Genomic DNA, 27,833 nt, shown 5'->3' on the forward strand with positions numbered 1-27,833 from the left:
CCTCTAAGCCAAGAACAAAAGTCCTCTGCAAGTTCCCTCACTGTACTTTATACAGAGCGGGGTGTCATTCTCCTGGTACTGCACAGAACTAAAGGAATATTCCCTTTCTTAGCCTCACAAGAATTTTAAGGCCAGAAAAAGGTTCTTTTGATTTTATTATCATTTATTCATCTCTGTAGCATGCAGGATCACTCTCGAGGAGAAAAGACAAAGCAGAAAGAATCGTGTCTTGCAGAATATACCACCTAAGGAGTCTTTCTGCTGTGCCTTTTGCAACCGGACATGCCTATTTCGTATCGGCCTTTTTAGCCACCAGCGTGCTCGTAACAAACGTGGGTAGAGCCCTTCCCAAATCTTCATTCGCGAAGCCCAGTCGTGATGATGAGGACTAATTGTACTTGTCAAATGCTGCTGTTACGTAGCATCAGTTTATGTTCTCAGCTACCATTAGTGTTAGATAGATTGGAGGTATTACAATGGGTCACCTGAAAGAAGCAGAACCTATTGTGCCATCTTTATTTTTCAGAGCATGTGTCATTGAAAGCCATTTTATCACAATTCATTTTACAGGTTACTTCCATTTAGATAGGTTCTAACTGTGTCATTTTCAATGCTTCATTATACTCAGGTTTCAACTTTTACAGCCAGCAGTGCTCTCCATCACAGTCATGCTGATTCTTTTACAGTAAAAATGTCTCTAAAAATAAATTCCCAACCTATGCTTTCCTAGGTGAGCACTGGTAAGTGGCAAAATATTTCTAACCTATACTTAGGGCTTTTCTGTAAGAAGTCTTTGCATGGAAAATTTTTTGATTGGGAAATTTTTTGTATACTAACCTACATTAATCTTTTTGCATGTGTATATAAATACAATTTCAGCATGTGACTTTGGAATTTTGGTACTCAGCTATTTTCAAGTGTATTGCATTAGAAGTTTTGCATACTTAAAAAAAAAAAGATGAGAAAAAAATCTTTACATTATTGACTCCTAGGAATGTATTTAAGGAAAGGTATACAAACCCATAGAATTAAAAAAAAGTGTCTTTTCATTTTTTCAGAAACCGCCATATATCACAATTCCTCTGATTCTACATACATACATATATATATATATATATATATGTACCAATTCCATAACAAACTCAATCAAAACACTAAAATATGCTGTGTATTCCTCCTTTCACAGAATATTCCTGCAGAATGGACAAGGTAAATATCTCAGTGGATATAACTGCATTTTGTCTGAATAATACTGAAACTGTCATGTTTATTAAAAAGCTTTAGCCCTAAATTTAATTGAACAATGATAACACGGAGAAAGCTTTGAATACATTAATTATAAAGAAGTTCTTTTCATTAATTTAGCAAAATTTTCTGCCATCTAGTACCACCATAAGTAGTTATTTGTACATGATTCAAAGCGATCTTTGAATTCTTGAAGAATTTTAGATTGCTTGTTACCTTTTTAAGAGCAAGCATTCAATGTTTTATTCAAAATAACTGCTTCAATTTGTTGTAATTGGGGCTTTGGCTAATTATTTGAAGTTCCTTTGGGTGCTGAAACTACATAATACACAGTTTGGGCACAAATACAGAAAAATAAAAGAATGGGAGTAAGTCCTGTCTCAAAACTTTGTACACTGTTACTGCACAGCAAATAAAAACATTCACTTCAAAACCTGTAGATAAGTGTAGTAGGGAAAAGTTTAAAATGTGTATTGCAGTGAAAAAGGTTGAAGACATTCTAAGACACTATTTGTTGTTAACCAGGAAAAGAAAGTAAGTCCTGCAGCTATCATCAAACAAAAAATCCTGGATCATCCAGTGGGTATTCCAACTAAGGAACTCAAGATTTGGCACAAAGACACACTGAGAGAAAGAACAGTAATCTGAGTAAACAACTGGGGGAAAAAATTAAATAAAGGAAGAAAGTCTTTAAGTCCCTCAGTATTTTTGTAGACTAAATTTTTTTTATTGAATCTTAAAGATTTCTCCCCATCCTCAAATTTCCTGTCTTTTTTCCTGTTGAGGGCCTAGGATGAAGATTTCTCCACACTATGAGTATTGCTAAGGATTCAAGTCTAATTTCATAGCAAAAATACTACTAGTTTCATTTTAGATTAACCTAGGCAAATATCAATTAAAATAATACAAGTAACAGGAATGAGATGCAGCATCGCTCTACCATCTTAATATGTGCCCTTTATTATCTGGTAAATTTCTAGTCTCTCCATTACATCCATGGAGATTAAAATGGGTATCAAACAAGTATATTTTCAACCATTTTTCCTTTACTGGAATATACCTGGATTTTTTTCTAAAAACTCAAAAATTGTTCACATCTTCCATTTCATAGCCAGAATGTTAGAACTCTCTAGTCTGGGTGAAAAAATCATAAAATTTTGATAAAAAATACATAATAGATTGGAAAAACATAGTCTATTTTTAAATTGAATCAAACATTTAAAACTTCACAGGAACAAGTATATCTTTTAGTCTGCTAATCTGTAGAGGTACGAACATATTAATGAAGAGGTGTCACCTACAAGTGACACCTTGACAGGGTTTTTAAAAAAACTGCATTAACCCTGCAGGTTAATCACTAAAGCACAGTTTTATTTACATCACACTGTGAGATTCTCTTTAAGCCAACTCAGAAAACATGCAATTGATGAAAAATGCAGGTAAATATTCTTTAAATTGACAACTTATTTTTGTTGTAGTTTTAGGGTGATTGATGGTTATACCACTGGATAAAGCAACGTGGAGCATTATCACTTGCTAAACTCATTCATTTTTATAAATAAGTCTGTGCAGAGTCATTTTTCAAGACGACAATAAAATGTGTCACACAAATGCATGTACTTCTGGGAGGGACTGGAATCAGAAATGCATAAAGAAACTCAAGTCATATGTCCTTGGAAAGTAAACCTGGTTTTCCGTTTTTGTCCATCTTCTCCTGTACTGGTGAAGAAAACAGATACTTTAAATTGCCCTCTCTAGCAAGAGCAGGTTAACCACCGGCATTAAGGCCATAATCTTGGCAAGGATTACCTCAAGTGCTCAATTTAGTTCACATAAGCAGTCACATTCAAACAGAAGGCATTTGATGCACCCAGAGCCATCAGAAGGGCACTACAAGAGACCATTATCCTGTGTTACCCTGTGGGAGCTGAAAGTACGATGTGGTCCAAATTTGTCTGAATCACATCAGCTGCTGCTACCGCTGCTGCCAGGGGAAAGCAAATGCCATACAAAATTTCTTCCTGCACTTTCCAATTCTTTCTCTTCCCTACCATGACTTTCATGTTCAGCAGCCTCCATCACAACTACACCCTCTCCTCTAACAGCCTAACAGGGCTGGGAAACAAACTGCCTACCCATCTGCTGCTACCACCTACCTCGCTGCTGGCTGGGATGCTAGGGACAGGTGGGCTCTGTTCTCCTCAGTTCTGTTAGAATGACAAAAAAGAGAATACAGCAGCAGTACTTGGTGCAAGCAAATGTCTCACTAGGGTGGCAGCTGGGCTACATATTTTTCCATTCGAGGTACTTTATATCTTCAGGGTTTTCAGCCAAAACGAAGAAGGATAGAAAGTCTCAGGAAGCCTTTCCTTCTTAAAACCCCTGTTTTTTATGCAAGTATTCATTATTAAATTTCTATTTTTCAAAAACAGTGTTTATCTCAGTGTCCTGTAAGCTGAAAGCAAACTGGAGAAATAAAGACAGTAATGGACCAGCTCCTCAGCTAATGGAAACTGGCAGTAGTTCCTCTCAGAAGATAAACCCCAACTCTAGTTTTCCCCTGGCAAAGAAAAGAAACCTTTTAGTAGTACTGATTACAGTTTTACAGAGTTCGTAGTTCACGGTGAGAAGAGATGACCTGAGGATCTGATTTCCTATATAAAACACTACCTTCTTACTCTGACCATTCCAAAAGGCCTACATCCTAACAGGCCTCAGGAGGTATCTTTGGACTTACAGCCTCCTACATAGACATATTACCCTTAGACACATGGCCTCACCTGGGTCAGGGAAAAGTACTTTTCAGTCTTCAGGAGACTCAGCTTGCGTTTGTCATGGCCAAAGAACACCAGACACATAGGTAGCAGCAGTGCTATGGTTCCTGAACTGGTAATAGGGCTGACAGAGCAGAGCATTTTCACATAATCCTACCAGACAATGCCACAGCAACAATATCATAGTGTGATTAAGGGAAAACACTCCCAGTGTCTATGTGTCAATTCAATCCAGAGTGGTATGAAATAAGAAAAGTAATGTCGTAGCCATTACCTGTGCCTTCAAAAAAAGAAGTGAGTGCCCAAATGACAGGCAGAGGAAATCTGCCTTGTTATTCTCTGATATGAACAGAAATATTTCACAAATGGCCAACTTTACTACACCATCAGAAAATGAATTAGTTTCATTAACTCTTACATTTACAGTTTCATATTAATACAAACATTAACTGACCTTTTGCATATTTTAAGTTGAAGAATTTTTCATTTTAAGCAAGCATAGTACTTATTTTTTTAAAAAAGAATAAAAAGAAAATACAAAATATGTAACAGCACCATCAATTAATTTTGCATAAGGCTTAACTACATTGTGCTGTGATCAGTTTATCTAGACAGTTAACCCTAGCACTAGAAAGGATATTTATTTGAAAAGAGGAAAGGGGAATCAGTCTATAAAGCCCTAAGACATTCCCATAGTCACATCAGTCTCACCATGGCAACACAACAGGACAGCTATGACACAGCCACAGGGCTACCTGTCCCTCTGTCTTTGGCTTGAGCAAGACCCCTTTGGTGCTGGACATGCCTTTGTCTCTCTCATGTTTCTTCCACCACAGCATCCAGCATCCTTTGTACCTGCTGTTCCCAGCTAATACGTCTGACTGGGCTCAGCATTTTCAGTTCTTCCCTCTGGTACCTCTTATCAGCAACAACCTTCTAAAACCTTCATTGATTTTGGCAAAAGGGGATATTACAACAGTGCTACTACTATAATTCTTACCTAAACACTTACAAGCACCTGAGACTAATTCAGGCACCACATGAGAAGTACCTAATTCCTGATCTGGGTCTTCTGCCTATGTCTTGACAAAAAAACTCCTTTCAGAACTTGGATGTGTCACTTGAATCTCTGTAGTTTGGCCTTTGCTCCTAAGATACCTAAAAGAGTTCACAGGAAAATAATTTGGCTTTGATAACTTTTTTTTCTCACTGTTCAGTTTTCTTCACAAACTCCTATTAATTTCAGTCATTCTAACAAAGTGATTAATATTGCTCTCAAACTGATCAACCTGTATTATGGGTACCTCATGATAACAAAGCACCAACTATGCCACAGGATTTTTTGGCAGCCTTTGATCCTGATGACCATGGGGTACTCCTGGGATGTCTTTATGGATAAGGGAGCTCTTTAGTATCCTGTCTACATCCATTCTCCCATGATGATTCTATGTCAATTGTTTTGTGATGTGCAAGATCTCCTTTGTCCTCTCTCTGCAGAGAGTGTGGTTTAAGGAATGAGTTTCTTAGTCTTTAAAGGGTTTGGGATTTCAGAATCATCATGTTGCAACTGCACCCATACTAAGCATTTTCTGTTCTTTGCTATTTCCTACCTTAGGAGAACGTAAAGCTTGATGAAGTCTACCTCAAGAAGACAGAAGTGATATGGCAGATTTAGCACATGGAACCAAGAGGTACTTTTTGACCAGGCAATATGACTGCAAGTAAGTTTAGTTATAAAGATTGAAACACCTTGAACTAGTTTGGAATTTTCAGTTACTTTAGTTTTCAAGTACTAATCCTGGTTCAAGACACTTTTCAATCACAGTACTGGAAAAATATAATTTCTTTTGCTACGACCTCTTTAGACACCTGTGCTTTAGGATCCCAGCTGGGACAACAACTTGCAATAAAAAGGCTAACTTGAAAGCCACTTACAGACTGTAGCCTTCTGCATTCTTAGAGCAATATCCATAATTTGTATAACATATTAAACTTCCTCCCTCTATATACATTTGCATAGTGTAAGTGTGTCACAGCCTATGCTGTTTAGAACCTACAAGTATTTTAAGCGAGTCCCTGTTTTTGACATATTGTTTGAGGAAGACTCATGATGGCCCCAAAGGATTAGTCTCTGAGAATGGCATAGAGGCCTTAGGGATTCGGAACCTTTCCTTCCAGCAGTTCACAAAAGCTTCAACTTTCTGAAGCTCACAGAATACCATTATCATCTTTGCCAAATATTAAGCATGACTACAGTATAAACAAATAACTAAAACAGATATATACAAACTGTACATCAACATAAATCTTATTAAATGTATGGCTACATAGACACAGCTACACAGGTAGCCTGGAGGGCTAATACAGATCCACTGTGGGCCTTGTAGTTCTGTAGAACACTAACTGTGATTAGTTGTCCCCAAGTCTTGCTCTAAAAATTATGCCAATGATGACTAATCCTTGACTCTAATGAGCAATCAAACAAACTAAAGCACAGAATCCTCAATAATATGTAGCATAAAGCCTTCAGTAAATAAACATTTCCAGGGACATAATAATCTGTATCTTGTGAAAAAAGGAAAAGGAGCAGTAACCAATTTGGATAAATAGGAAGCTATTATTGTGGCTTTTAAATATATATATAGCTATTTCCTTGTTTCAGCTTGTTAAATGAAATGCAAACCCTCTTTATATGCATTTGTCAACTGCAGATTGTAATTGGGCCGCAATTCACTAAATCACTCAAACCTTAACTAAAATTAATTACAGTAATACTTTTATTCCTAAGGAATTTCTGCAAGTAATGTAAACTCTATTATAATTTCACACTTTTTCTGTGAAAGAAATGAGCAGTTAGAGAAGACTCTGTCATAGTGCTTACTAAGAACTTTGCCAGCAGAGGTAATGAATTTAAGTCAAACCCTCTCCTGACACATTCAGCATTCAAAGAAGACTACGCCAACAACTTGTATTATATACAGTAATGTGACAACTAACAGCAAAAGATAAATTGGTTTTGTGTTTATTGTTTCAATGACACTTTACAGTGTTGAATAATGGTGCACCTGAACATCCTTTGGTCAATTGAACATCTCTTCATTTAAGACAAGACAGCTGATATTTGTGAGACAAGCAGTCACAACTCTAATTTTTGGATGTCATACGAAAAATACATCACTACGTTGTAATGTTAAATATCAAAGCATTATTTACTGACACAGGCTCCCAAAGTAGAGAATGAATTTCCTTTAGGCAATATATTCTACACATACAAATGACCAAAATATGGGACAGTCCCTGGACAGCTCAAGACCCAGAATAACTTTAAAGAAAGACACGATAAATTAAGGGCTCTGAATTTGCTTGTAGCACAGAAAAATCCAGACAAAAAAGTTTGATAGCATGGATCCCCATATACTTCCATCGGTTTAGCTTGCTAAACTGCGCCCTTTGCTGCCCCCACGTGGTCTTGCCGCAAGACACTTTTTGATTTAGAAAAATAAAAGTTTCCTCCTTTCATTTATGTTTCAAATACAGTCTTAAATAAATAAGCCACGTTGTTTGTCTGTTAGGTGTTACACAGCTCAAAATCATGCTTAAGTTCAATAATCTAAATTACCTAAGGCAACAAATAAAATCACAAGTCCCTCACTGTTTTAAAAAAGTATTCAATGGTACTTTGATAACATAGTCACCAGATGTTCAGCTCTGACTACAAGTGCAGTGACCTAATGTACATTGGGTGGGTCAGTGCCATAAACTGTGAAGCACCTAAAAGGAAACATCACTGAAAAAAGAATTTAAAAAAAAAGACATATTCCATCTGTCACAATTCTTTTATTTCAGTCACACATTTACCCAGCAAACAGCTGTATAATATATATTCAAGTACCAGCAAATTCTTCATAGAATCATAGAAACACTAAGGTTGGAAAAGACCTCCAAGACCATCAAGTCCACATGTTAACTTAGAACCAGCTTGGTCACCACTAAACTATATCCCCAAGAGCCACACGGCTTTTGGACACTTCCAGAGATGGTGATTCCACCACTTTCCTGGACAGTCTGTTCCAAAGCTCAGCAAAGTACTTTCTGTGAAGTACTTTTTCTTAATATCCAATATAAACCACCCCTGGTGCAACTTGAGGCCATTTCCTCTCATCCTGTAACTTGTTATCTGAGAGAAGAGACCAAACTCCACCTCTGAGGTAGTTGTAGAGAGTGCTAAGGTCCCCCGTGAGTCCTCTTTTCTTCAGGCTAATAACCTCAGCTCACTCAGCCACTCCTCCTGTGACTTACCCTCTAGATGCTTCATCAGTTTCACTGCCCTTCTCTGAACATGCTCCAGCACCTCAACATCTTTCTTGCAGTGAGGGGCCCAAAACTGAACACAATACTCAGCTTTTGCTCTTCCCTGCAACCTACTGCTACCCTTTTTTAAGGGATATATTCACACTTTTTAGGTTTGTCGCACTAAGACACATGTGAAGTGTCTTTAAAAATACTTAAAAAAAAATAACCCCAAATTTTGGCAACTGTAAAATCTATCTTTTTTAGATATGGTTATATGACAGAGTGTTAAATCACAGGTTTCTCAACCCTTCAAAAGGATATTGCTTCTGCTGTGATCATCCATGCTGGCGTGATGCAAGATGTATGACTTTTCTGCTTCTGTGCCAGAAAGGGATTTTCATTGATGAGACCAAACATCTGACATAAAGAAACTTGTCAGAATCCCTCTCCTACCAGCACCCAGGGAAAGGTGAATNTTCTGCTTCTGTGCCAGAAAGGGATTTTCATTGATGAGACCAAACATCTGACATAAAGAAACTTGTCAGAATCCCTCTCCTACCAGCACCCAGGGCAAGGACCAAACACATGAAAAGAAAAAAAAAGAACGTTTTTCACCTAGTCTTGTAGAGAGTAAGGCTTTCGTAGCCCTTGTATTGGAAAGATGTGTAATATGGATGCTTGTGTTTCACAGGAGTCCACAGGCACAAAGGTCAGTTTCTCTCCACAAAGACTGTAACCTTCACACAAGCAGACTCTGACCTTCATCCTGGAAACCAGTGTCTCTGGTATCACTCGTTTCAGTAAGCCACTGTGGCAAAAGTTGTAGACAGAGGTGTTCTTCTGCACAGAAGTACAAATCATGAAGCACATAGCTTTCATAAAGATTACATGTACTCAGGAAAAAAAAATCTACTCCTTGAAACATGGCAACATAAAGCACTTGGCTTTGATGACTTTTGTTGTAGAAACCCTCTTTTCAAAACTATTACACATTGTTTTACCCCAGCTTTAAAAGGACTGATGCAAGACCTCTGTTTGATTGATGATTTGAGTTCTGCTGTTTGAGACTGAAACTATTTTCCATATCCTTTTACTGGAATGGACAGACAACATATCTGTAACAAGCCCTCAGTCCACTTTGAAAAAAAGCCATGAAATTCCTTGAGCACAACATGCTCAGCTTCCCAAAACAATCACGACAAATCTATTTCCTGTGGCATAAGCTCCAGGAAAGGAGAGGCTTCACCCCACAGAAAGGAAGAGGGCACACTGACTGACACCAGCTACTTTAGTACTAGGCTGTGCCTATTTCCATGGATGTGACGGCCACGCAATCTCTTCAGCGCAACTAATGGAAACTTGTAACAGGTACAGGGACAGGAATGTTGACAAGAACAAATGAAATGTGTTTTCTAGACATGAGTCAGGCTTTCAAAATCATTAATGCTTTGTCTAACAGCTGGTTATAGTTTATAGAGCATTAGAAATACCAAACATAAATCTTAATATAATACCAATAACAGTATAAGTATGTAAATAGAGAAGCCAGAAACCTGCAATGCTCCCACCGTCCTCATCTCAGGGATAATTATCTCACCTGTTACTGGGCACCTATTCATATTTACCACATCATTACTGTGATCATTTCATAAAATGGCCAATGAGTCTGCTGCTTTACCTGCTTTGCTCAAATCAATACATTTAGTCTCCATGTCACAATCTCACGATTATCCCAGCTGATCTGTGCTTATGTTCATTCAGTGACACTCAGTCTGCCTTCTTTTGCTTTATGTCACATTGTTTACAGGACTTTATACACTGCACATTTTTGCTGACATGCTTAAGATCTGTAACACACCACACCAGGGCCCATTAAAAAACTCGTCATCAGACTATTGGTATGGCTCTGATATTCTGCTAAGAACACATAATTTAATTATTTGCACTGTTCTTCAGCTCATATATACTTTGAGTTTCTTATTCCTTGCTAGAAAGTCTTCAGATGCTATCTCGCCTTTCATAAACAATATTACTGTATATTTTTGTCCAATGAACTAATTTTGTATATATTAGATGATTAATAATGTAGGTAGGTTTTCTCAGGAAAATCAACACATGAAAGTGGTGTTAATTTTGAGATAACAGGAGAAAGCAAGTCATAAGACAGAAAATTAATATAAAAAGCTCAATTTAAAATAAATCTAGATATAATAGATAGCTGTTTATCCCTCAGCAATCCATAATTTTGCTCTGTTAGAGCAATTTATGGGAAAGAAAAAGAATTTAAGAATATTCTGAACAAACTGGATCAGCAAATATTACTGTACATAACCAAACCAGCACTATACTACCCATTTAATGTTTGTGAGCTTCCTCAATTTTAGATGTTTCAATTTCTTTTAACTTTAACTCTGAACTTTCTGCTCAGGTACAATAGTAATGCTTATATTTGTAAACTACTCAGCCCTAACTTCAAATCAAATTTGTTTAGCTATAATTTTAAATTAAAAAAAAAAAAGAAGATATAACATTCGTTAGTACCCTGATGTAAGAGTTGCTATCATTAGTCTAGGACCCCATTTTTTGTAACTGATACTTTCATCTTCTTGGCTAATTAACCCATTAAATTACTACTCTACCTAAATTCAGAAAGCAGAGGAATAAAAGAAGTTTCCAGCAGAATATATTTTAGAGCAAAAGAGACAAAAATAAACTCGGAACATACCTCATATTCCCTGCCATAATGAGGAACAGATTATAAATGTGAGAAAAAATGAAGAGGAAGAGAATAGTACTGAAGAACATCGTCATCCAAGACCCATGATCCTCTCGAAACATTTTCAGACGGAGCAACTGACCTGTGGTACAAAAATTGTAAGAAAGCATATTTTAATCAGTCAGTAAATATCAAAAACCAAAATAAAGTACTAAACTGTATTTCTTCCTATACCAAATTATTCCACTGTATGTGGGGAGGGCAGATTTAGCATCATGCAGTCAAACCACTCTTCTGTAGTTCAGCATGAACAGATATTATTCCTACAAAATTACAATTTACTTGCAGTCCAGAAAAAAAAAAACCTGCAGGCCACTACAATTCATTTCAAATGTGAAAAAAAGGTTACTGATTCATACATAATTTTTTTTTTCATGTCTAAGATAGCTTTTCTTGGGCGAAGTATTTGAAGTAAGTCCACTGACATACATTATTTGCTTCCCTAATTTCATTTGGAAATCAAATTATGAGTATGTAGAATCTTGCGTGTTTTTCTTAGAACTTTAATCATATGATGTGCTATACTTTATTCCGCAGAGAATACCTTTGTCAAAGAATAGTGGTATGTCTTGTTGCTTGAAAAGAAGCTCTGATTATTCTCACCCTTGGTGATAGGTGAAACTTTTATGATGTTTTTGCCGGGAACACATTTTTCCTAGGCTAGCTTTCCTTCTCTGTCTTCTCTTACCTTTTCCTCTTTGTCCTTCTCCATTATCATAAACTAAGGAGTTTCACATCTCTGTTTCCTGTAGCCCTTTACCCTTTTCACCTGCCCATACAATTTCATTCTATCCAATTTTCACATTTTCTTTATGTCTACTCTCATCCCTCTTTTTCTATTCTGAATCTTTCCATCTTTCCCAGACCTCTCCTTTCCTAAAACAAACATATCTAATGGGGTTTAGCATTGTAATAGCCTCTCTACTAGCTTCTGCAAGAATACCCTATCACCCTTTTGCCTTTCTTCTCTAAACTCTTCAGGTGCACAGTTTATTCACTGTCTGGAGTTTTTTACTTCTGGACCTCTACAAATGTGGTACAGCTCCTTGAGCTGTTCTAACCAGAATTTCTAATGACCACTTTCTTAAAGCCCAGCTATACTAGTTCTTCCTCATCTGGATGAGTGTCATGCATGTCAATCCAGTTGTTTATACTCTTCTTGATCTCCTTTTTTGTTCACAACTCTGTCCTCTAGCAGCTCTCCTTGTGCCTCTACTGATTTTAGGAGGTAGTTTGTACAGTCCACCATCTCTCATACTTGCATGTTCCTACTACTAACAGAGTATTGTTGTTTTATCATGGATTACCACAAATGGATTACCCTTTTTCCAGGTGGAATTTTTCTTTTCTAAAACCAAGTAACATGTTTTTTGATTTTTTAGAGTATTGAAAACCTCACCAGCACAAGAGATGGGAATTTGCTTTTGCAGGGCTGAGAGTGCCACAGCAGAAGCCAAGTGGGGTTAAGGAAGGCAACTGATAATTTTGATAATTTAAGCAGTAAAGTGAAGGACAGCATCTGTTGAGGAGATAGTGCAGTCAGGTACTAGAAGATGTCAAAATAGGGAGAACAGAAGGAAGATGAGGAGCTGGTCAGAAAAGCGAGATAGCAGACTGAGATGTGAATGGTTTGGGATGAAGGCAATTTCTGTGAGCTGTTTGCTGAACTGCCAAGTCCAGTTTCAGCCTTGATTAGGGCTGGACACATGGGGATGCTATAATATGGGAGAAATTAGTCAAAAAACTTGAAGTGTTCATTCAGGCAGTCAGACAGGAAAATCCCAGGACTGTATTTGCTGCTGAAGACTGGAGATGCAGGTCTTGGGCAGGAAGACTGGAGGACCTGGACCAGACATGGGCTATGGGCTGAAGTGGTAGGTAGGATTTGAGCTCTGGAGTAAGCAAAATCTTGAAGGATGGGAGTTCTCTGACAAGGCTGAGATTTGGAATGATATGGGAACTGTGAGGCAGGAAGTGATAGATAGGTACAGGGGGATGAATCAAGCTCTATGATGGAGCAAGAGCAGGTCCACAGACCAGTCCAGTAGTAGGGCAGCAATAACGAGGATTCTGGTAGTGAAGAAAGGGGAAGAAAGGGAAAGTGCAAACACACATATATATACACAGGGGGCTCAAGCCCCTGTACTCTTCTTCTCTTTCACTGCTGGAAACAATGACAGCCCAGGTCTAGCTAGACTGAGGATGTGTAACAAGTCTGTCCTTTCTTAAAAATCGAGCAGAAGCTGCTATGGCAATAGTATATTATCCTGACCTACTGAGAGGAGGGGCTTAATAACAAAAGATATTTCCCTTGCAGTTTGACACCTGCTCTCTGAACAGCTGCCATTGCATATGGATTATTACTGACACCTTGGATTATAAACAGGACTCACAAAATAGAGTTGTGATTTCAGGAGGTCCAGATTAATGGAGAGAAAAAGCACAGCCTGGAACCCAGACTTCTGTAAAACAGATAATTCCAACCTTTCTAAAACAGGTAAGAGAAAGATTTAATAAATATCCATTGTACCTGTAATCTCCAAAGCAATAATTTGTTCCCTATTCAGTTATTATGCACTGATTAATATATAAACATATATATAAATTTTATATTCTTAAAAGAACTTTTTCATAAATACCATCTTCAGTAGGGAAATTCTTACATCTTAATTTTCCTTCTACTGTAGCTTATGTTTGTCATATAGGACTTCATTAACTCTCAAGTAAGTTGAACATGAACAGAATTTTTTAATGAAAGAAATACTACCTTAATAATAAGACCAATCAACTCATTAAGAAGAAAGCAATTGGATATTAGCACAATCTTCTTACCTAACTGCATACAATTACTACTGATATTACTTATTGTTCCCACCATACCGGTATGTATAACATGCTAAATGCAGTTGAACTAGAACACATTAAATGCTCCACTTAATACTTGCATTGCATTATATATCCTTTCATATCAATTCAGTTGAAATTAAAATGAAATGCATCAGATGATTACCTGACAGGTAAGTTGTTAAAGTAATAATTTCCAATAATGCTTGTTATTTTTACAACAAAATCTAGGACTCTCTGTATAATGCTTTATTAATTTGATAAAATGAGCTAAAAGGTTACACTTTGAAAGCACACATAAGAGAAATATTTTTGTGTGTGAATGGCCAGACATTTGGAAAATCTGTCTAGTAACTAGAATAGATTTGTACTAGATTAAAATACAAATCTGGCTGTTGCAAACAGCCATACAAAATAGAGTAATTCCAACAAAACAGTTCATGTGAAACTATGGCTTTTACTATAAAGAATAGCAACCAAAAAGTAGCAAAGAACAAAGAAAGTAGATAAGGAATAATATTACACAAAATAAGCTGTTGACTCATTTTAATATTTTTTTTGTTACTTCAGGACAAATTAATTGGTTTTTATGACCTTATTAAAAATACCCCAACAGGTATGACAGGGAAGAACATAGTTCCTAGGCTATATTTACACATACTAAATTATACACTTAAAAATAACCAAATAAATGTGCTAAGCCTAATAGAACTTTTCAAACACAAGTTAAATGCCATATTAATGACCACCAATGATAAAACTTTGAACTATAATTAGTTATATACAAAAATCAAGATTCCTTTCAGTGACAAAATGTTTCTTCAAAGAAGTTTCCTCAAAACATAATTTTTTACTGAAAACAGGTTTTCTATCTTTTCCAAGGCTTTGGAGACCACATCACAGGTACAAAGGGAACACAGGGTAGTAGAGACTTCAGGATTTACGGTCCAGCAACAAACCAGGCAGTAAATCAGCTCACCAGCTGAAACCTGCTTGACTTTCTCCGGCAGCATATAAATGCTGCCAGGGATGACGAGAGAGAGCTTGTAGATATTGTCAGAGAGTCACAGATCTAAGCTATTTCTTTTCAGTCCAGGAAAAGAGACAACTCAATAGGCAGATACAAAACACTGAGTCTAATAGGACACTTTTTTAAAAACTAAAGCTTTTCTAGCATTTTTAGGTCCACAGCCTATAGGATAGTTGGATTTATTAGACTGTAGAAGCAGAAACAAGAGAAACATTGAATTCTTACTCATAAATTTAGCACGTTTTCTTATCTTAATTAGGAGTGATGGAAACCACAAACTCCAACCCTTTCCTGGGCATATGTGTACTATTCTAATACCAAGCTCTTCATCAAATCAGATGTATTCCTTTAATTTTGGATGCGTCATCATGTGATTGCTCTTTCTGTCCTTTTAATGTTCATGGTCATCAATGGCTGAAACTGTTCAGCTGAAAAATTAATCTCAATAAATGGGAAGTATTTTTTAACCTTGAAAACCAATCCTACTTTCATCAAAGTTTGGCAAGTCTGCTCTTAGTCAGCACTAACAACAGAAGCACAATATAATGTCATTTTGCTCTTGCTCATTCTGCCACTCTGTGTGTATGTATGTGGCTGACTTTGTTTAAGAATGCATGAATCTAGCAGTGAACACTGTAATGTTCAGAAAAAAAAAGTTTTCCTAAACTACAGATGCAAAATTTTGGATTTGAACTGTGACGACAATCTAGTCACATCCTGTAGCTCAAGTTATTCCGTTGGTGCCAAGACAGTAGACAGAAAACTTGCTATTTTCTGATATTAAAAAAACGTCACTTCTGAAAATTATTACAGCACATATGCAGATCTACTGGACATCGGGGTAGCTCCAATGGCCTCAGGATAGAACAGGACATGCCGACTGTCTTCCCACATGCAGTCAAACTGTGTCCTTGATTGTATAAGGCTTTAAATTTTTCTGACAGAAAACCAGACCTTATAGCAGCAAGCTGGGAGTCAAATCCCCTGTGTTCTTCTCTTGATATTAAGTTACCCCAGGAAAGATTCTTTTTATCTCTGCACCTGTTTCCCTGTGTCCACCCTGTAAGTCACTCCCTGATCAATTGCAAAGCACACTGTTTGAAGTCTTGTTTATGGTCTTTAAACTATACCATAATACAAAGAATTAATAGGAGACAGTAAAAGTATTTTAGAGAATTCAAATATATATACCACCGTAGATGCTTGGGAAACACCTACACAAACACGGACATACTTTCTAATGACTCTTTGAGCTTCAAATGCACCTTACAAAGCTGGGCAGCTCCACCCTCTCCAACTACATAACTTACTTCATATAGCTCAACGCTGAGTGCAGCCCAGCAAACTGAAGGTGATGAAGGGGATAGGACATTTATTAGTTCAGTTCTTTAACTGCCCTAACATAGTCATAAGGCTACACACCCAGACTTTATCCAGCCAACCTACAGCAAAGCAGAGCAGGTGGAACAGCTGTTTGCCTCCCTCCATTTAGATCTACCTATAGTCTTTGTCCAGGAGCTTGATAAGCTCAGGAACCTGGCATTACAATTCCCTCATGCAGCTACGGCCGTGCTGTTTGTAGCCAGTTTAGGACTTATTTACAGCCAACACAACTTGGAATCAAGTGTTCAGTGCCTTCATTCTCAAGTATTGAAAAGGAAGGCAGAGAGGTAGGAAATACCATTTGATTCAAAGAACACATGACCTATAGCCAAGGGGATTTTAGGAAAATATAACTCTCCTATACATATTCAAACCCATTTTAATTTATCACATCATAAGAAAATGTTACTTAATTGTGTTTCACCTATTAGGATGGCTATTTTAAAGAATTTACAGGGATATCTTACAAAATTCAGCTGAAGAAAAAATGTTACACAGTTTATGTAATTTTTACATTCACAAAGGCTATGGAAAAGGGAAAGTATAGCTACCCTAGGTTAAAGTCCAGTACTTCAATACTGAAGAAAATACATTTATAGAGCAAACACTCCCCACACTGTGAGTAGAACAGATGGCTTTCTATCCATATTCATTACCTGGAAAGTCATTTGACTGCCTTTGTTGCTGAGCTTCTAGAGAAGCAACTTTCTTTACTAGCTTCGTTGAGTACAGTTTGAACCAGCTTTTTGTCAGGTTACTGAGTCGACTATAAACTTGCAAAGCACAATAACACAGCCTTTATTTAGCAGGTGTTCACTGCAGCTCATGTTTGCTATATTTTGACCCATGTCTGTGAACATACCTTTGGAAAAGACTTACTGTACTAAGGTTGACATGAAAGCAAAACACTACATTAGAAGAAAACACTATTTCCAACTTAATGCTTGAAGATGTTTTGAAATTTTCAAGGAGTCAATAACATTCCGAAAAAGTCCTGTCTTCCATTCAAAGTGTGATCTGTACTGAGGAAAATTTTATCCTGTTGTCCTATAAAGTTATAAAGTTATTTGGATGACCCTCATACAAAGCTTCTACTTGGACAGACCTTACAGTTTGGCACCTGCTGCATCATCTGCAGAAAGTTTATAGAAACATAATGAAGGGCAACTGGTGACAGCTCATTCTGACAGAATATTCCAGCCTTTATTTTGCTTTTATTGGAAGTAATCAATGAAATTAAGCATAAGACATTATAAGCTTAAAAAACTCGCTTTGAAAAATACACTACAGATCTATATTCCACACATTCCATAACATGAATTGACACCAAATGGGCCATAAAGAGTTAGACAAAATTAATTCTCTAACCTCACCAAAAGCACAATGTTTTCAGCACAGGAAAATTATTTAAAGAAGAAAATCAGAGAAAAAGGAAAAAAAGAAAAGGTACTTTGTCTGGTGCTTTAGATGGCAAGGTTGCTGTGGCCTTTACCACAAGCAGAATTTCCTCCTGATTTGTTTTGATACTGTTTTCTTGACCTCAGTCACAGCCCACTGCACAGCTGCCCACATTAAACATGCCTCTAGGCCCAGTATGGATACTCAAGGCAATCAAAGCAACGATGGAATGAGTGTGGGCAATTACGGTCCTTCTGTCATCTCCTCTGCTTTTTCCAAAGAGACTTACATTGGAGACCAGCTAAATGGTCGGCCTTACTTGAGAGCAAGGCTGCTGTTACTTGAGAACGCACGCTTTTTTTCTCTCATCCATTGTACACAATGTTAAATAGCAGAGACGAAAGTATATAAAGCCTTGCATAAGTTTATGAAGATCTGCTTGTGTGGGTGTTGTAGAGTAAGCTTTAAGTGTATTTGGAGTTTATATTTTTTTCAGATAGAGGAGAGGTTGTACATCATACTACGTTCTGAATTCTTTTGCCAGTTCAAACATACTGAATTTAACTTAAAATTTTTGAATTTTAAATTTAATACATCCAACTCGATTTTTATTTTAAAGGCTGTTGGTCTCTCTTTTTCCTTCAGGTATACTCCATGGACAGATGATGAATGGTACATGCACTATTTTAATTTGCAACAGAAATCCTAAGCTGGAGTGGTACTGTTATTTGCTGGTTCTGCTTTGCCTTTTCTCTTTATTAACAGGATTTCTAGGCAATATACTTGCACTACGACATGTTTACTGCATGAAGACATGGACGACCAATACCATATTTCTCTTTAATTTGGCACTTTGTGACTTTACTTGGACTCTCATGGCACCTTTTTCAGTATATTATAATATCCAGAAGTTCTCTGTATATTTCAGTCAAGCATTTTATCAGATCATAACACTATTTTTTAGTATTAATGTCTATGGAAGTGTCTATTTCCTGGCACTCATCAGTTTTGACAGATACATAGGTGCTGTCCATCCTATCACTTCATTAACATGGTGGGACAAAGGAAAGGCTGTGTTTTGCACTATCGGGGTATGGATCTTCATAGTGATTGCATCGATGCCTGACATCTACTACACAGTTGCAGCTAGAACACAGCCTGACATCATAAATGACCTGGATGCCACTGAAGGATCTTTACAATTTGTAGTGCCATTCATGCTCTCCAAGATTGTATTGAGATTCCTAATTCCAGCCACAATCATCTTTACATGCTATATGTTGACTCTCAAAGCACTACTACGACTCAGTAAACGTCAGCAAAGAAGGAACAGACTTGTTAGGCCTCTGTTACTGATTTCAGCTGCTATGATTGTATTTGCTGTTTCTTTCATACCTTACCATGTTATGATGATGGTGATACTAATTTACAGAATTAATTGTAAACCACTCTGTGAGAACATAAGCACATTAAATGCCATTTACAAAGTCACAGAGATCATCTGCAGCATCAACAGCTGTCTTGATCCAATAATTTTTACGGTAGCAAATAAGACATTCTATCAAAGAACTAAAAGTATAAAATGTCATCTCGAATGCCAGTGCTGCAGTTGTCTGACAAGAAGAGTACGGGACATCACACTGGCCCCGAGAACAATGACGTAAACACTAGTCTACAAAGATTCACATCTCCAATTGCTTTGTGTCATCAGATCCATTTAAGATTTCTTCTATATTGTACAGCTATCTCTTGAATAAGCAATAATACACATAAATGCAGAGTAAAACTTAACATGAAAAGACTCCTACCTTTACAGAACTGGCAATTTAAATATTCGTGCTGTAAATATACCATACACGCAGCATGTAATGAAAAACTACCAGAAGTTCTAAGTAGCTCCTTTAATTCTTGGACAGAAAAATACAGTAAGATTAAGTGCAGATAGTGATGAGGAGCCTCCTTATAGTTTCTGTTAATTATTTTTTCATCAGTTTGTAAGGGCTGCTGTGATTGGATTGTGCAATTAATAACTATCATGATGCTAACAGCTGGACTCCTCGAACATTTTCAGAGAGGCTTTCTACAAGTACTTCATTTTAATGCTGCTTGCACTAGAGTTCCACTGCCAGTGGAACCTCATTAACCCAGTAAAGTGCAGCAGATTTCCAAAAACAAACAAACAAAAACCAAATAGTAAGATAAAGTCCCTGCGGATAGTCAGAGACACAGTAATTCTGTTCACAAAGTAAATAGGCATGGATTAAAGAGCTTTGCTAAGCCTTCCCCGAGGCAGCAAGGCTTCCCAACTGATAGGGGTGTCCCCCAAATCCTAGGCAACTACAGCTGTTTGTCATTAGTGTTCTGCTTCAGGGGAGCATGTGTTCGGCCATGAACTCTGATTTCCTCAACAGTGAGAAGTGTGCACTGGAAAAGTGTTCTGAAATACGAAAGAGGCTGAGCCACAAGAAGGGTAAGACATGCTGCTATACAGGAGTGCTTCTTCTGTTCCTTTGGTGTCTTAGCATCACAGTTTCAGGACAGTCTAAGGTAATTAGACTACAATGCACTTTAATCATTAAACCAGCACAACAGATAGTCATCACAACATCCACCTTCAAGAGTCATTATATACGTGTTCTTTCATCATATTATATGGGCAAAATAATCATGTTCCAATGATCAGCCACCTGCTGACTTGTCTTCTAGCCAAGTTCCACATATTACTCTGTTAATTATAAAAGCCCATGTATCAGTGAGCACATTACTTTCAGAAGGTACTTGTGACAAAGTATATTTTAATATACTTTGTACAGTGTCTTAATTCTTTAATTATTTAGTTTTAATATAATTTTGTCTTCACATGTCTCTATTTGAAAATATTTCTATTTTACATGGGTACTGAATCTCTGTTGTTGTATGTTTCAATTGTATTGACTAAATACATATGTATGTATAAAATCTAGAAAAACTTTACTTTTTCATTTTCTTTAACTGTGACATGAAACGAAGAACCTGGTCCTGATAATCTGAAACACTTTACAAGTGTTTGGTTGTACTAGCACACTCACAACATCCCACAGAATAATTGCATGCCTATATTCTAAGTCCTGCTTTTTTCCTTTGATAATTTCTTAATCTTTCAATTTCTCTTATTTTAAAAATATTAACTTTTTTAAAACACACGAATTGTCTATTGGAAACATGAGAAGGTTATTAACATTGCATTGGCTTCCATAAGAAACAGAGCTTTTTAACTCACGAATGGGCATCCATGGGCAATCACCTATATACACTTCTCAGACTGATAAAGAAACAATGACAATGTCATTTAGTGACAAAGGTGTTCCCAGCATGCAAAGGACAGAACAGCAGAGATAAGTGTGAAGTTCTGGACTCAATGAGTTTATTGCTCCCACCAGATTGCACCCAAACTTGTAAACTGTAAGCTATTTCCAAAATCGAACACTTGCCAGTTTTATGTTTCAATTTATCTTTAAAGGCACAAATACACTTTTGTTTTCCTTTCTCCACCTCAGTATTGCTTCAGCAATTTAGTGCCTCTGTTTTGGCTGAGTAAAATTCAACATGGGACCAAAATATGCTTTTCTATACACAAAACTAAACATGAAAACTCAGTGCACATCTGGCTACAAAAGATAACTTCACACCTCTGGGACTCAGGGATTTTCAGCTTTTACTTGCCAGGACTTCTAATATGTGAGCTTTTTCAGGAGAGACAACACTGGCTTATACCAAAAACTTGTCAAAATTTTCTTGAGATTTTCAATAGAATAACAGTTGTTTCTCTGTTCAGACAGATAATTTTTGCTCTTATTGGGTAATATCTACTATATAGAAGTTAATGTTACTATTACATGTTAAGCAAGTGTCATTAGAAAGATTTGTTGTTAAAGAGGAAAGAAACATTCAACTCAGAAGAAATTGTGAAAAATATTATCAAACTCACTTCCTGATTTTGGAAAATAATTAGATTTGTTTCCTCTTGAAGTGCTGCCTTTACAACACATATGAATGCAGACTGTGCTCAAAAATACTTAAAGTTGGAAAGAAAAAAATTAATTTTTTAATTAAATATTGGATTGAAAGCCTCCAGTGAGTTCAAGACAAATACAATAATCAAAGAGCTTCACAGAAAACCCTTCCACAATTCCTAAGCAATGTCTTTTGCAAGCAGCATAAATGCAGATTGCAGAGATTGTCAAGCAAAGTCTAGTGATGTAAAAAATAAAATTAAGGTAACAATAAGGAAATGTTTTAAAGTCAGTGTGAGTCTGACTCAAAAAAAAACAAAACTAGGGAGAAATTTCAATCTGGTCAGGCAATCAGAATATAAAATGCATTTAACTAAACAAGGATGACCTTTATATTTTCAGTGGGGCTGAACTGTGCAGTATACTCACATAGAAATATGCAAAATGAGATGCTTTTCACTACTCTGTCTGCATCACCCCAACAAAGAGCTCCATGGTCCAGGGTACACATGATGAAGCTATGCCAGTGATTGCCATTGTGGGCCTGGGAGAGTATCAAGGAGCACTTACAGTGCTGTGCCAGCAACCAGGGAAGGAAGGACTGGGGAAGTAAACAGGCAGGGATACGTTTTTGCAGGTCTGAATCCGGTCCTCAGCCAACTCAGAACATAAAAATTACCATGAAATAGTATGTATCTAACCTGGTCTCCTTCTATGGGTCACACGTTTGGTGGATGAGGGAAATGCTGTGGATCTCGTCCCTTTGGACTTTCGTAAAGCCTTGGACATTGCTTCCCACAGCATTCTCCTGGAGGAATTGGCTGCTCATGGCTTGGATTGGTGAGTAAAAAAACCAGCTGGCTGGCCAGGCCCAGAGGGTGGTGGTGAATGGTGTGACATCTAGTTGGCAGCCAGTCACCAGTGGTGTTCCTCACAGTTCAGTACTGGGGCCAGTCCTGTTTACTATCTTTATCAATAACGTGAATGAGGGGATCGAGTGTACTCTCAGTCATTTAGCAGACAACACCAGGTTGGCTAGGAGTCTTGAGCTGCTGGAGGGTATGATCTGCTAGGATCAGCTAGGATCTGCTGCAGGCTCTGCAGAGGGATCTGGACAGGCTGGATTAATAGGCCGAGGCCAATTACATGAGGTTCAACAAAGCCAAGTGTCAAGTACTGCACTTGGGTCACAACAACCCCATGCAATGCTACAGGCTTGGGGCAGAACGGCTGGAAAGTTGACAAGCAAAAAGGATCTGGGGGTTTTGGTCGGCAGTTGTCTGAACATGAGCCAGCAGTGTGCTCAGATGGCCAAGAAGGCCGATGGCATCCTGGCCTGTATCAGAAATAGTGTCACCAGCTGGACCAGGGAAGTGATTGTTCGGCCGCACCTTAAATTTTGTGTTCAGTTTTGGGCCCCTCACTTCAAGAAAGACCTTGAGGTGCTGGAGTGTGTTCAGAGAAGGGTAACAAAGCCGGTGAAGAGTCTGGAACACACGTCTTAGGAGGAGCAGCTGACGGAGCTGGGGGTGTTTATCCTGGAGGAGGCTCAGGGGTGACCTATTGCTCTCTACAACTACCTGACAGAAGGTTGTGCAGTGAGGTCTAGTCAGCCTCTTTTCCTATGTAACAAGTGAGAGGACAAGTGGAAACAGCCCCAATTGCATCAGGGGAGGCTTAGATTGGATATTGGGAAAAATTTCTTCACCAAAAGGTTGTCAAGCACTGGAACAGACTGCAAAGAAAAGTGGTTGAGTAACCATCCCTGGAGGTATTGAAAAGACATGTAGATGTGGAACTTAGAGACATGGTTTTATGGTGGATTTGGCAGTGCTGGGTTAATGGTTGAACTTGATGATCTTAAAAGTCTTTTCCAAACTAAATGATTCTATGATTTTATCCAGGCAGTACTGATTTCTGTTGTGTATCCTTTGATCCTTCCTGCCCCCAAGAACATGAACAAGAGATACAGCCAGCATGTCCCCAGTAACCTCTTCACTGGGAACAAGCAGGAGCACGCTGGAGACTCCTCCAGTTCACTTATGCAGGACTGAGTAAGGTGGGCATCCTAGCTCCTCAGTTTACTGTTCTGGGCTCAGCTGGCAGGACAAGGGACAAACTGTTTGGACTCTCAGATTCTAATACGATCCGTTTTTCTGCATTGCTCCTTCTTGTGTCCCACTGAAAGAAAAATATGGAATAAACTGTGCTACACAAGTAAATCCTTACCTCCACATCTGTTTCCTACATGGCCTATAAAGCTGAATAATTATCTGTCAATAAAGCCATTTATAACAGAGGTCCCAAAGTACTCACACACATAAAAGAAAAGGGGGAAGGAAAAGTGAAGAAACCACTTAACGCTTCTGAAAAGATTAGTTCCAACCAACACTGAATAATGAAGAACAGCAGGGAAAAAAGCAGATGGGGGCATTGCTACAAAATTCATCTGTGTCACAGTGCCTCTGTCATCTGTTCTGCCAGCCTGGACACAACATGCCTTGTCCTGGGCTGAGTCTAAAGACACCATGTAATCTTTTAAAAAACATCTTCAGGACACAAATCTCTTGAAAAATCTTTCCCTCTTTTACCCTCAGCTAGTCTCTTTCCCATGATACTCACCTGTGAATACACCCTAAGCTGACAAGGGTTCTAGACATTTATTTTTCCATTTATAAATGATTATATAGTCAATTAAAGACACTTTTTAAAAGCATTTTTGTTCACCTAGGCTGAACTAATGCTAATGTTCTGACTGAAATCAAAAGTGTTCTACTAAATAAGAGTTAAAAGGCATAAGACATCTGTTCATATTTACTTGGTCATACTTTTACTTTGAAATACATGCTCCTAAAATATTTTATTATAATATTACCCAGATAGAATGACATAAACAAATAAAAATTAGAGAATTTTATTCCATTTTGCTACAATAAGCGAGCAATAAACTAAACAGCTAAGAGCCAAAGTCAACATCATCTACTATGACAAGTATGTTGCAATACTGGTTTCGTACAGATCTTTGTTTAGATTAAATCTGAGAACATGGTATCCAGTTAAATGCCTAACTATTACAAGTTTGAACACATTATTGAATGTTGTAATAATAATGTTAGCCTACAAAACTGACTACAAGGTCTAGGTAGCTTTCATGTACCTTATCTAGATATTCTAAAATCTTCATAATATGTACTAGAGGAACACAAGATAGACCATGGCCTGAAAGATTTGACCCTTTATGTACATGCTCAGTGGTTGTCAAAGGAACAACTTTCTCATTTACTACGGTAAATTCAGCAGTTTTGTAAGCAAAACTTGTTAAAACAAAAATCTCTGAGTTGAAGAGAGAAATTTTGCTACAAATGTCCCAAAGCTGCCAAGGAACGCAATATTTATGTTCTCTATTTGTCCTTATAATATTTTCATCTCACAGAGAAACTACCTGAAATGTTCACTTACTAAGATGGGAGTTTACCTTTTTTAAATGAAAATGTTCAAATGTTCCTGCAAGTTCGGTTTTCTCTTCAATATACATAAGTGAATGTATTCCGATAGCAAAGTTTTTCTTTTCCATGCCTCAGAAATATCTCACTTGTCAAAAAGATATAACAAACAATACCACAACACTATTAAAATACTTCCCCTTTGTACACTGCTTTCATCTGTGGAAGCCAAAACTCCACAGACAGAAAAAAAAATATGCTTAGACTGATTTGTAGCTGGAGGGACCAGAGCAGAGGCATGTAATACGGCTAAGTCCACCATCGGCCTTGTAAAGAAATGTAGCTTCTCTGCTCCTGCCTTAGAGAAAGATCCAAGACTCTGAGAAGCCAAGTCTCCCTGCACTCTGCCAGGACCCTGCAGTCAGAGATGATGGGATGTGCTGGCCTCGTGCAGGAACCTATCAAATCCATAGCCCTCCCAAGCTCTCTTTTTAGGACTTCTCTGAACTTAGCATTTACCAGCTCAGTCCCTTCCTCTTCACATGACTCAGCATGGATGGGACTTCCTCCAGCTGGGAAAGGTGAATCTTAATCACAGAGCACTGCAGTTCTCAGCTTTTGCAGTCTAAGGTAAAATGCAGCCTAATGTCACCAAATGTAACAGTCAAGGTCTCAGCTACTGACGCAGCTAGAAAACTGACGTCCTCGAACAGTACATTATGTGCTAGGACAACGGGAACTTAGGATCTCCGGTTTCCCACCAGTTAAGTCACCACTGGTCAGAAGACTGACATCAGTAGCCAGATGTCTTTCCACTGGGCTCTTGTGCAGTCTGTCTTACCTGAATTTGGTGATCTAAAGGGCATGATCTGAACTAGAGACCACAGGTGAGGGCATGCAAGTGAAACGTATAGCACTCTGCCTTCCTTAGAGGAAGAAATGCCACTTTAGAAATGCCACACAGCCTTTAAAGATTGCTTGCTATTTTGCAAAGAAGAAAAGAATAGAAAAGTTCAAAAGAATGCACACTCATCTTTTAATGCCAAAACAAGAACAGGAGGATGGACTTTTGGTGCTGCAAGAAAAGGGCTGACGTTTTCTTTTCTTAAGGGATTACCCAAAGGCAGCCAAGAGTAGGGTGGTTAGTGCCACCTGCCGTATCAAACATTGCAGGGTGGTTCATGAAGGCACCACATCTCGCTCTTTGCTTTATATTAATGTCATTACTATTACCTAGAAGCAATACCTCAGGCTGCTGTCTTGAAAGAGTCGTAAAATGCAAGTAATGGAGGAAGACTTAAAGCTATGCCAGAATTTCAGTGTGTAAGCAGGCTTAATTCTGAATTTTTCTGCAACTGTTAATTTCCATTATACAGATTTAGCATATAATTTTAGTTATAGACTTTACTATTAGTGATGTTATTATCACAGGTTTAGACAATTGTGCTGATGCAGATAAAAGGAAACCTGTAAAAATAGATATTGATTTCCTATAATGTTTTAGAACATTTTTTTAGTGGGGAAGTAACTGAAAACCCTGCGTTAGCAATAGAAAATACCAGCACATTTGCTGATGAGGTGTAAATTTTTTAGTTCTATATGAATGTATCCCAGGTTACAAAATTATTGTGAAAAAAAAATTTCTATGTAGATGTCCTCACTGCATAATACAAGTTGGTTAGAGGGCACGTAGGTATTAATCATATTTTGCACTCTCTATCCTTTAAGAATTTTTAGCATTTTAAGAAACCTGAGGGGTTCTTTTAACTGCCAGACCTATAAAAGTAATTTCATGATCCTCCTTATTTTTTTAATTCTAGAACTACAATGTTTTATCACTTTACATGTAGTGCTTATAGAAATTACATTTTCCTTCTCTGAATTCATTGTAATCCCAATTTCAAAGCAGGTAAAAGAAACTTAGCAGCATTTATATGCTGTATAATGCTGATTATGAACTCTGAAGGGCAGTGCTCTAACTCTGTTCCTCAATAACAGTTTAATGATACTCTGTAATGACTTATCAAAATAATGAGGTTTTTTTCTACACTGTTTGGTCTTTTCTCCTGAAACTGATTCACAAGCTTATTTTTAATAGTAAATAGAATTGCTTACACTCTACTACACAGCCCTTTAAAATAAACATTTATAAAGCATTTTTGAGTCAGAAAACAAAGCAGATTAATCATGGGGTTTGTTTTATTTTTGTCTTAATAAGTATTTGCAACTTGTGCTTCCTGTTATGGACACTGTGACTAGACCTCACAGCAGACAAACAGGGTTCCCAGGGGTTACTGGGCATGTCTGCATTTCCAGTGCAAAATACAAGTGGAGAATTGGTTCTGTGGGATCAAGAGGAAGCATAATTCAGTGACAAAAAAGACACTCTCTGGCCTACAATGAAATACAGGGGTACGCACTTAAGAGTTGAGCCTGTCCAGACTTGGTGAAAAAACTGTTGTTTCATAAGCTACGTATTTCTCAACTAGCACCTGTATATGCACCCAGATCAACACTTGTCTGAGTGCCAAAAAGGGGTACAATCAGTTAATCAAGTCCTATATCAGAACTAGTATGTGCCGCAAGCTGTATAGACCTTATACAGGAAAGCTGTATATTCTGCCAGACTCAAAACATTCTAATGTTAGGCACTCG

The 27,833-nt window shown here is 37.6% G+C and overlaps 2 protein-coding genes across 3 annotated transcripts in view; one reads left to right on the forward strand and one right to left on the reverse strand.

Moving 5' to 3' along the window:
• Window positions 1–27,833, reverse strand: part of TMEM117 (transmembrane protein 117) — a 197,141-nt gene that overhangs the window by 156,658 nt on the left and 12,650 nt on the right. Inside the window, exons 1-2 of one of the 2 annotated variants that reach the window (XM_017829168.1) lie at window positions 25,537–25,668; window positions 11,038–11,170 (exon numbers count right to left, since the gene is read on the reverse strand). In XM_017829168.1, coding sequence (XP_017684657.1) covers window positions 11,038–11,150 — 113 coding nt within the window. In that variant the 5' untranslated portion in view covers window positions 11,151–11,170; window positions 25,537–25,668. Of the gene's footprint in view, window positions 1–11,037; window positions 11,171–25,536; window positions 25,669–27,833 lie in introns of those variants that run through there. The other variant, XM_017829167.1, reaches the window with a different exon arrangement.
• LOC108504344 (P2Y purinoceptor 1-like) lies at window positions 13,528–19,504 on the forward strand. Its single transcript, XM_017829169.1, has 2 exons — window positions 13,528–13,585; window positions 18,389–19,504. Exon 2 carries the CDS (start codon window positions 18,406–18,408, stop codon window positions 19,405–19,407), a length of 1,002 nt encoding a protein of 333 aa, XP_017684658.1. The 5' UTR covers window positions 13,528–13,585; window positions 18,389–18,405; the 3' UTR covers window positions 19,408–19,504.

Source organism: Lepidothrix coronata, unplaced genomic scaffold, assembly GCF_001604755.1.
Source record: "Lepidothrix coronata isolate B3197 unplaced genomic scaffold, Lepidothrix_coronata-1.0 Scaffold159, whole genome shotgun sequence".
Classification (NCBI taxonomy): domain Eukaryota; kingdom Metazoa; phylum Chordata; class Aves; order Passeriformes; family Pipridae; genus Lepidothrix; species Lepidothrix coronata.

Excerpts from the sequence above, each read along its gene's own strand:
- LOC108504344 (XM_017829169.1), top strand. The coding sequence starts at position 18,406 with ATGATGAATGGTACATGCACTATTTTAATTTGCAACAGAAATCCTAAG.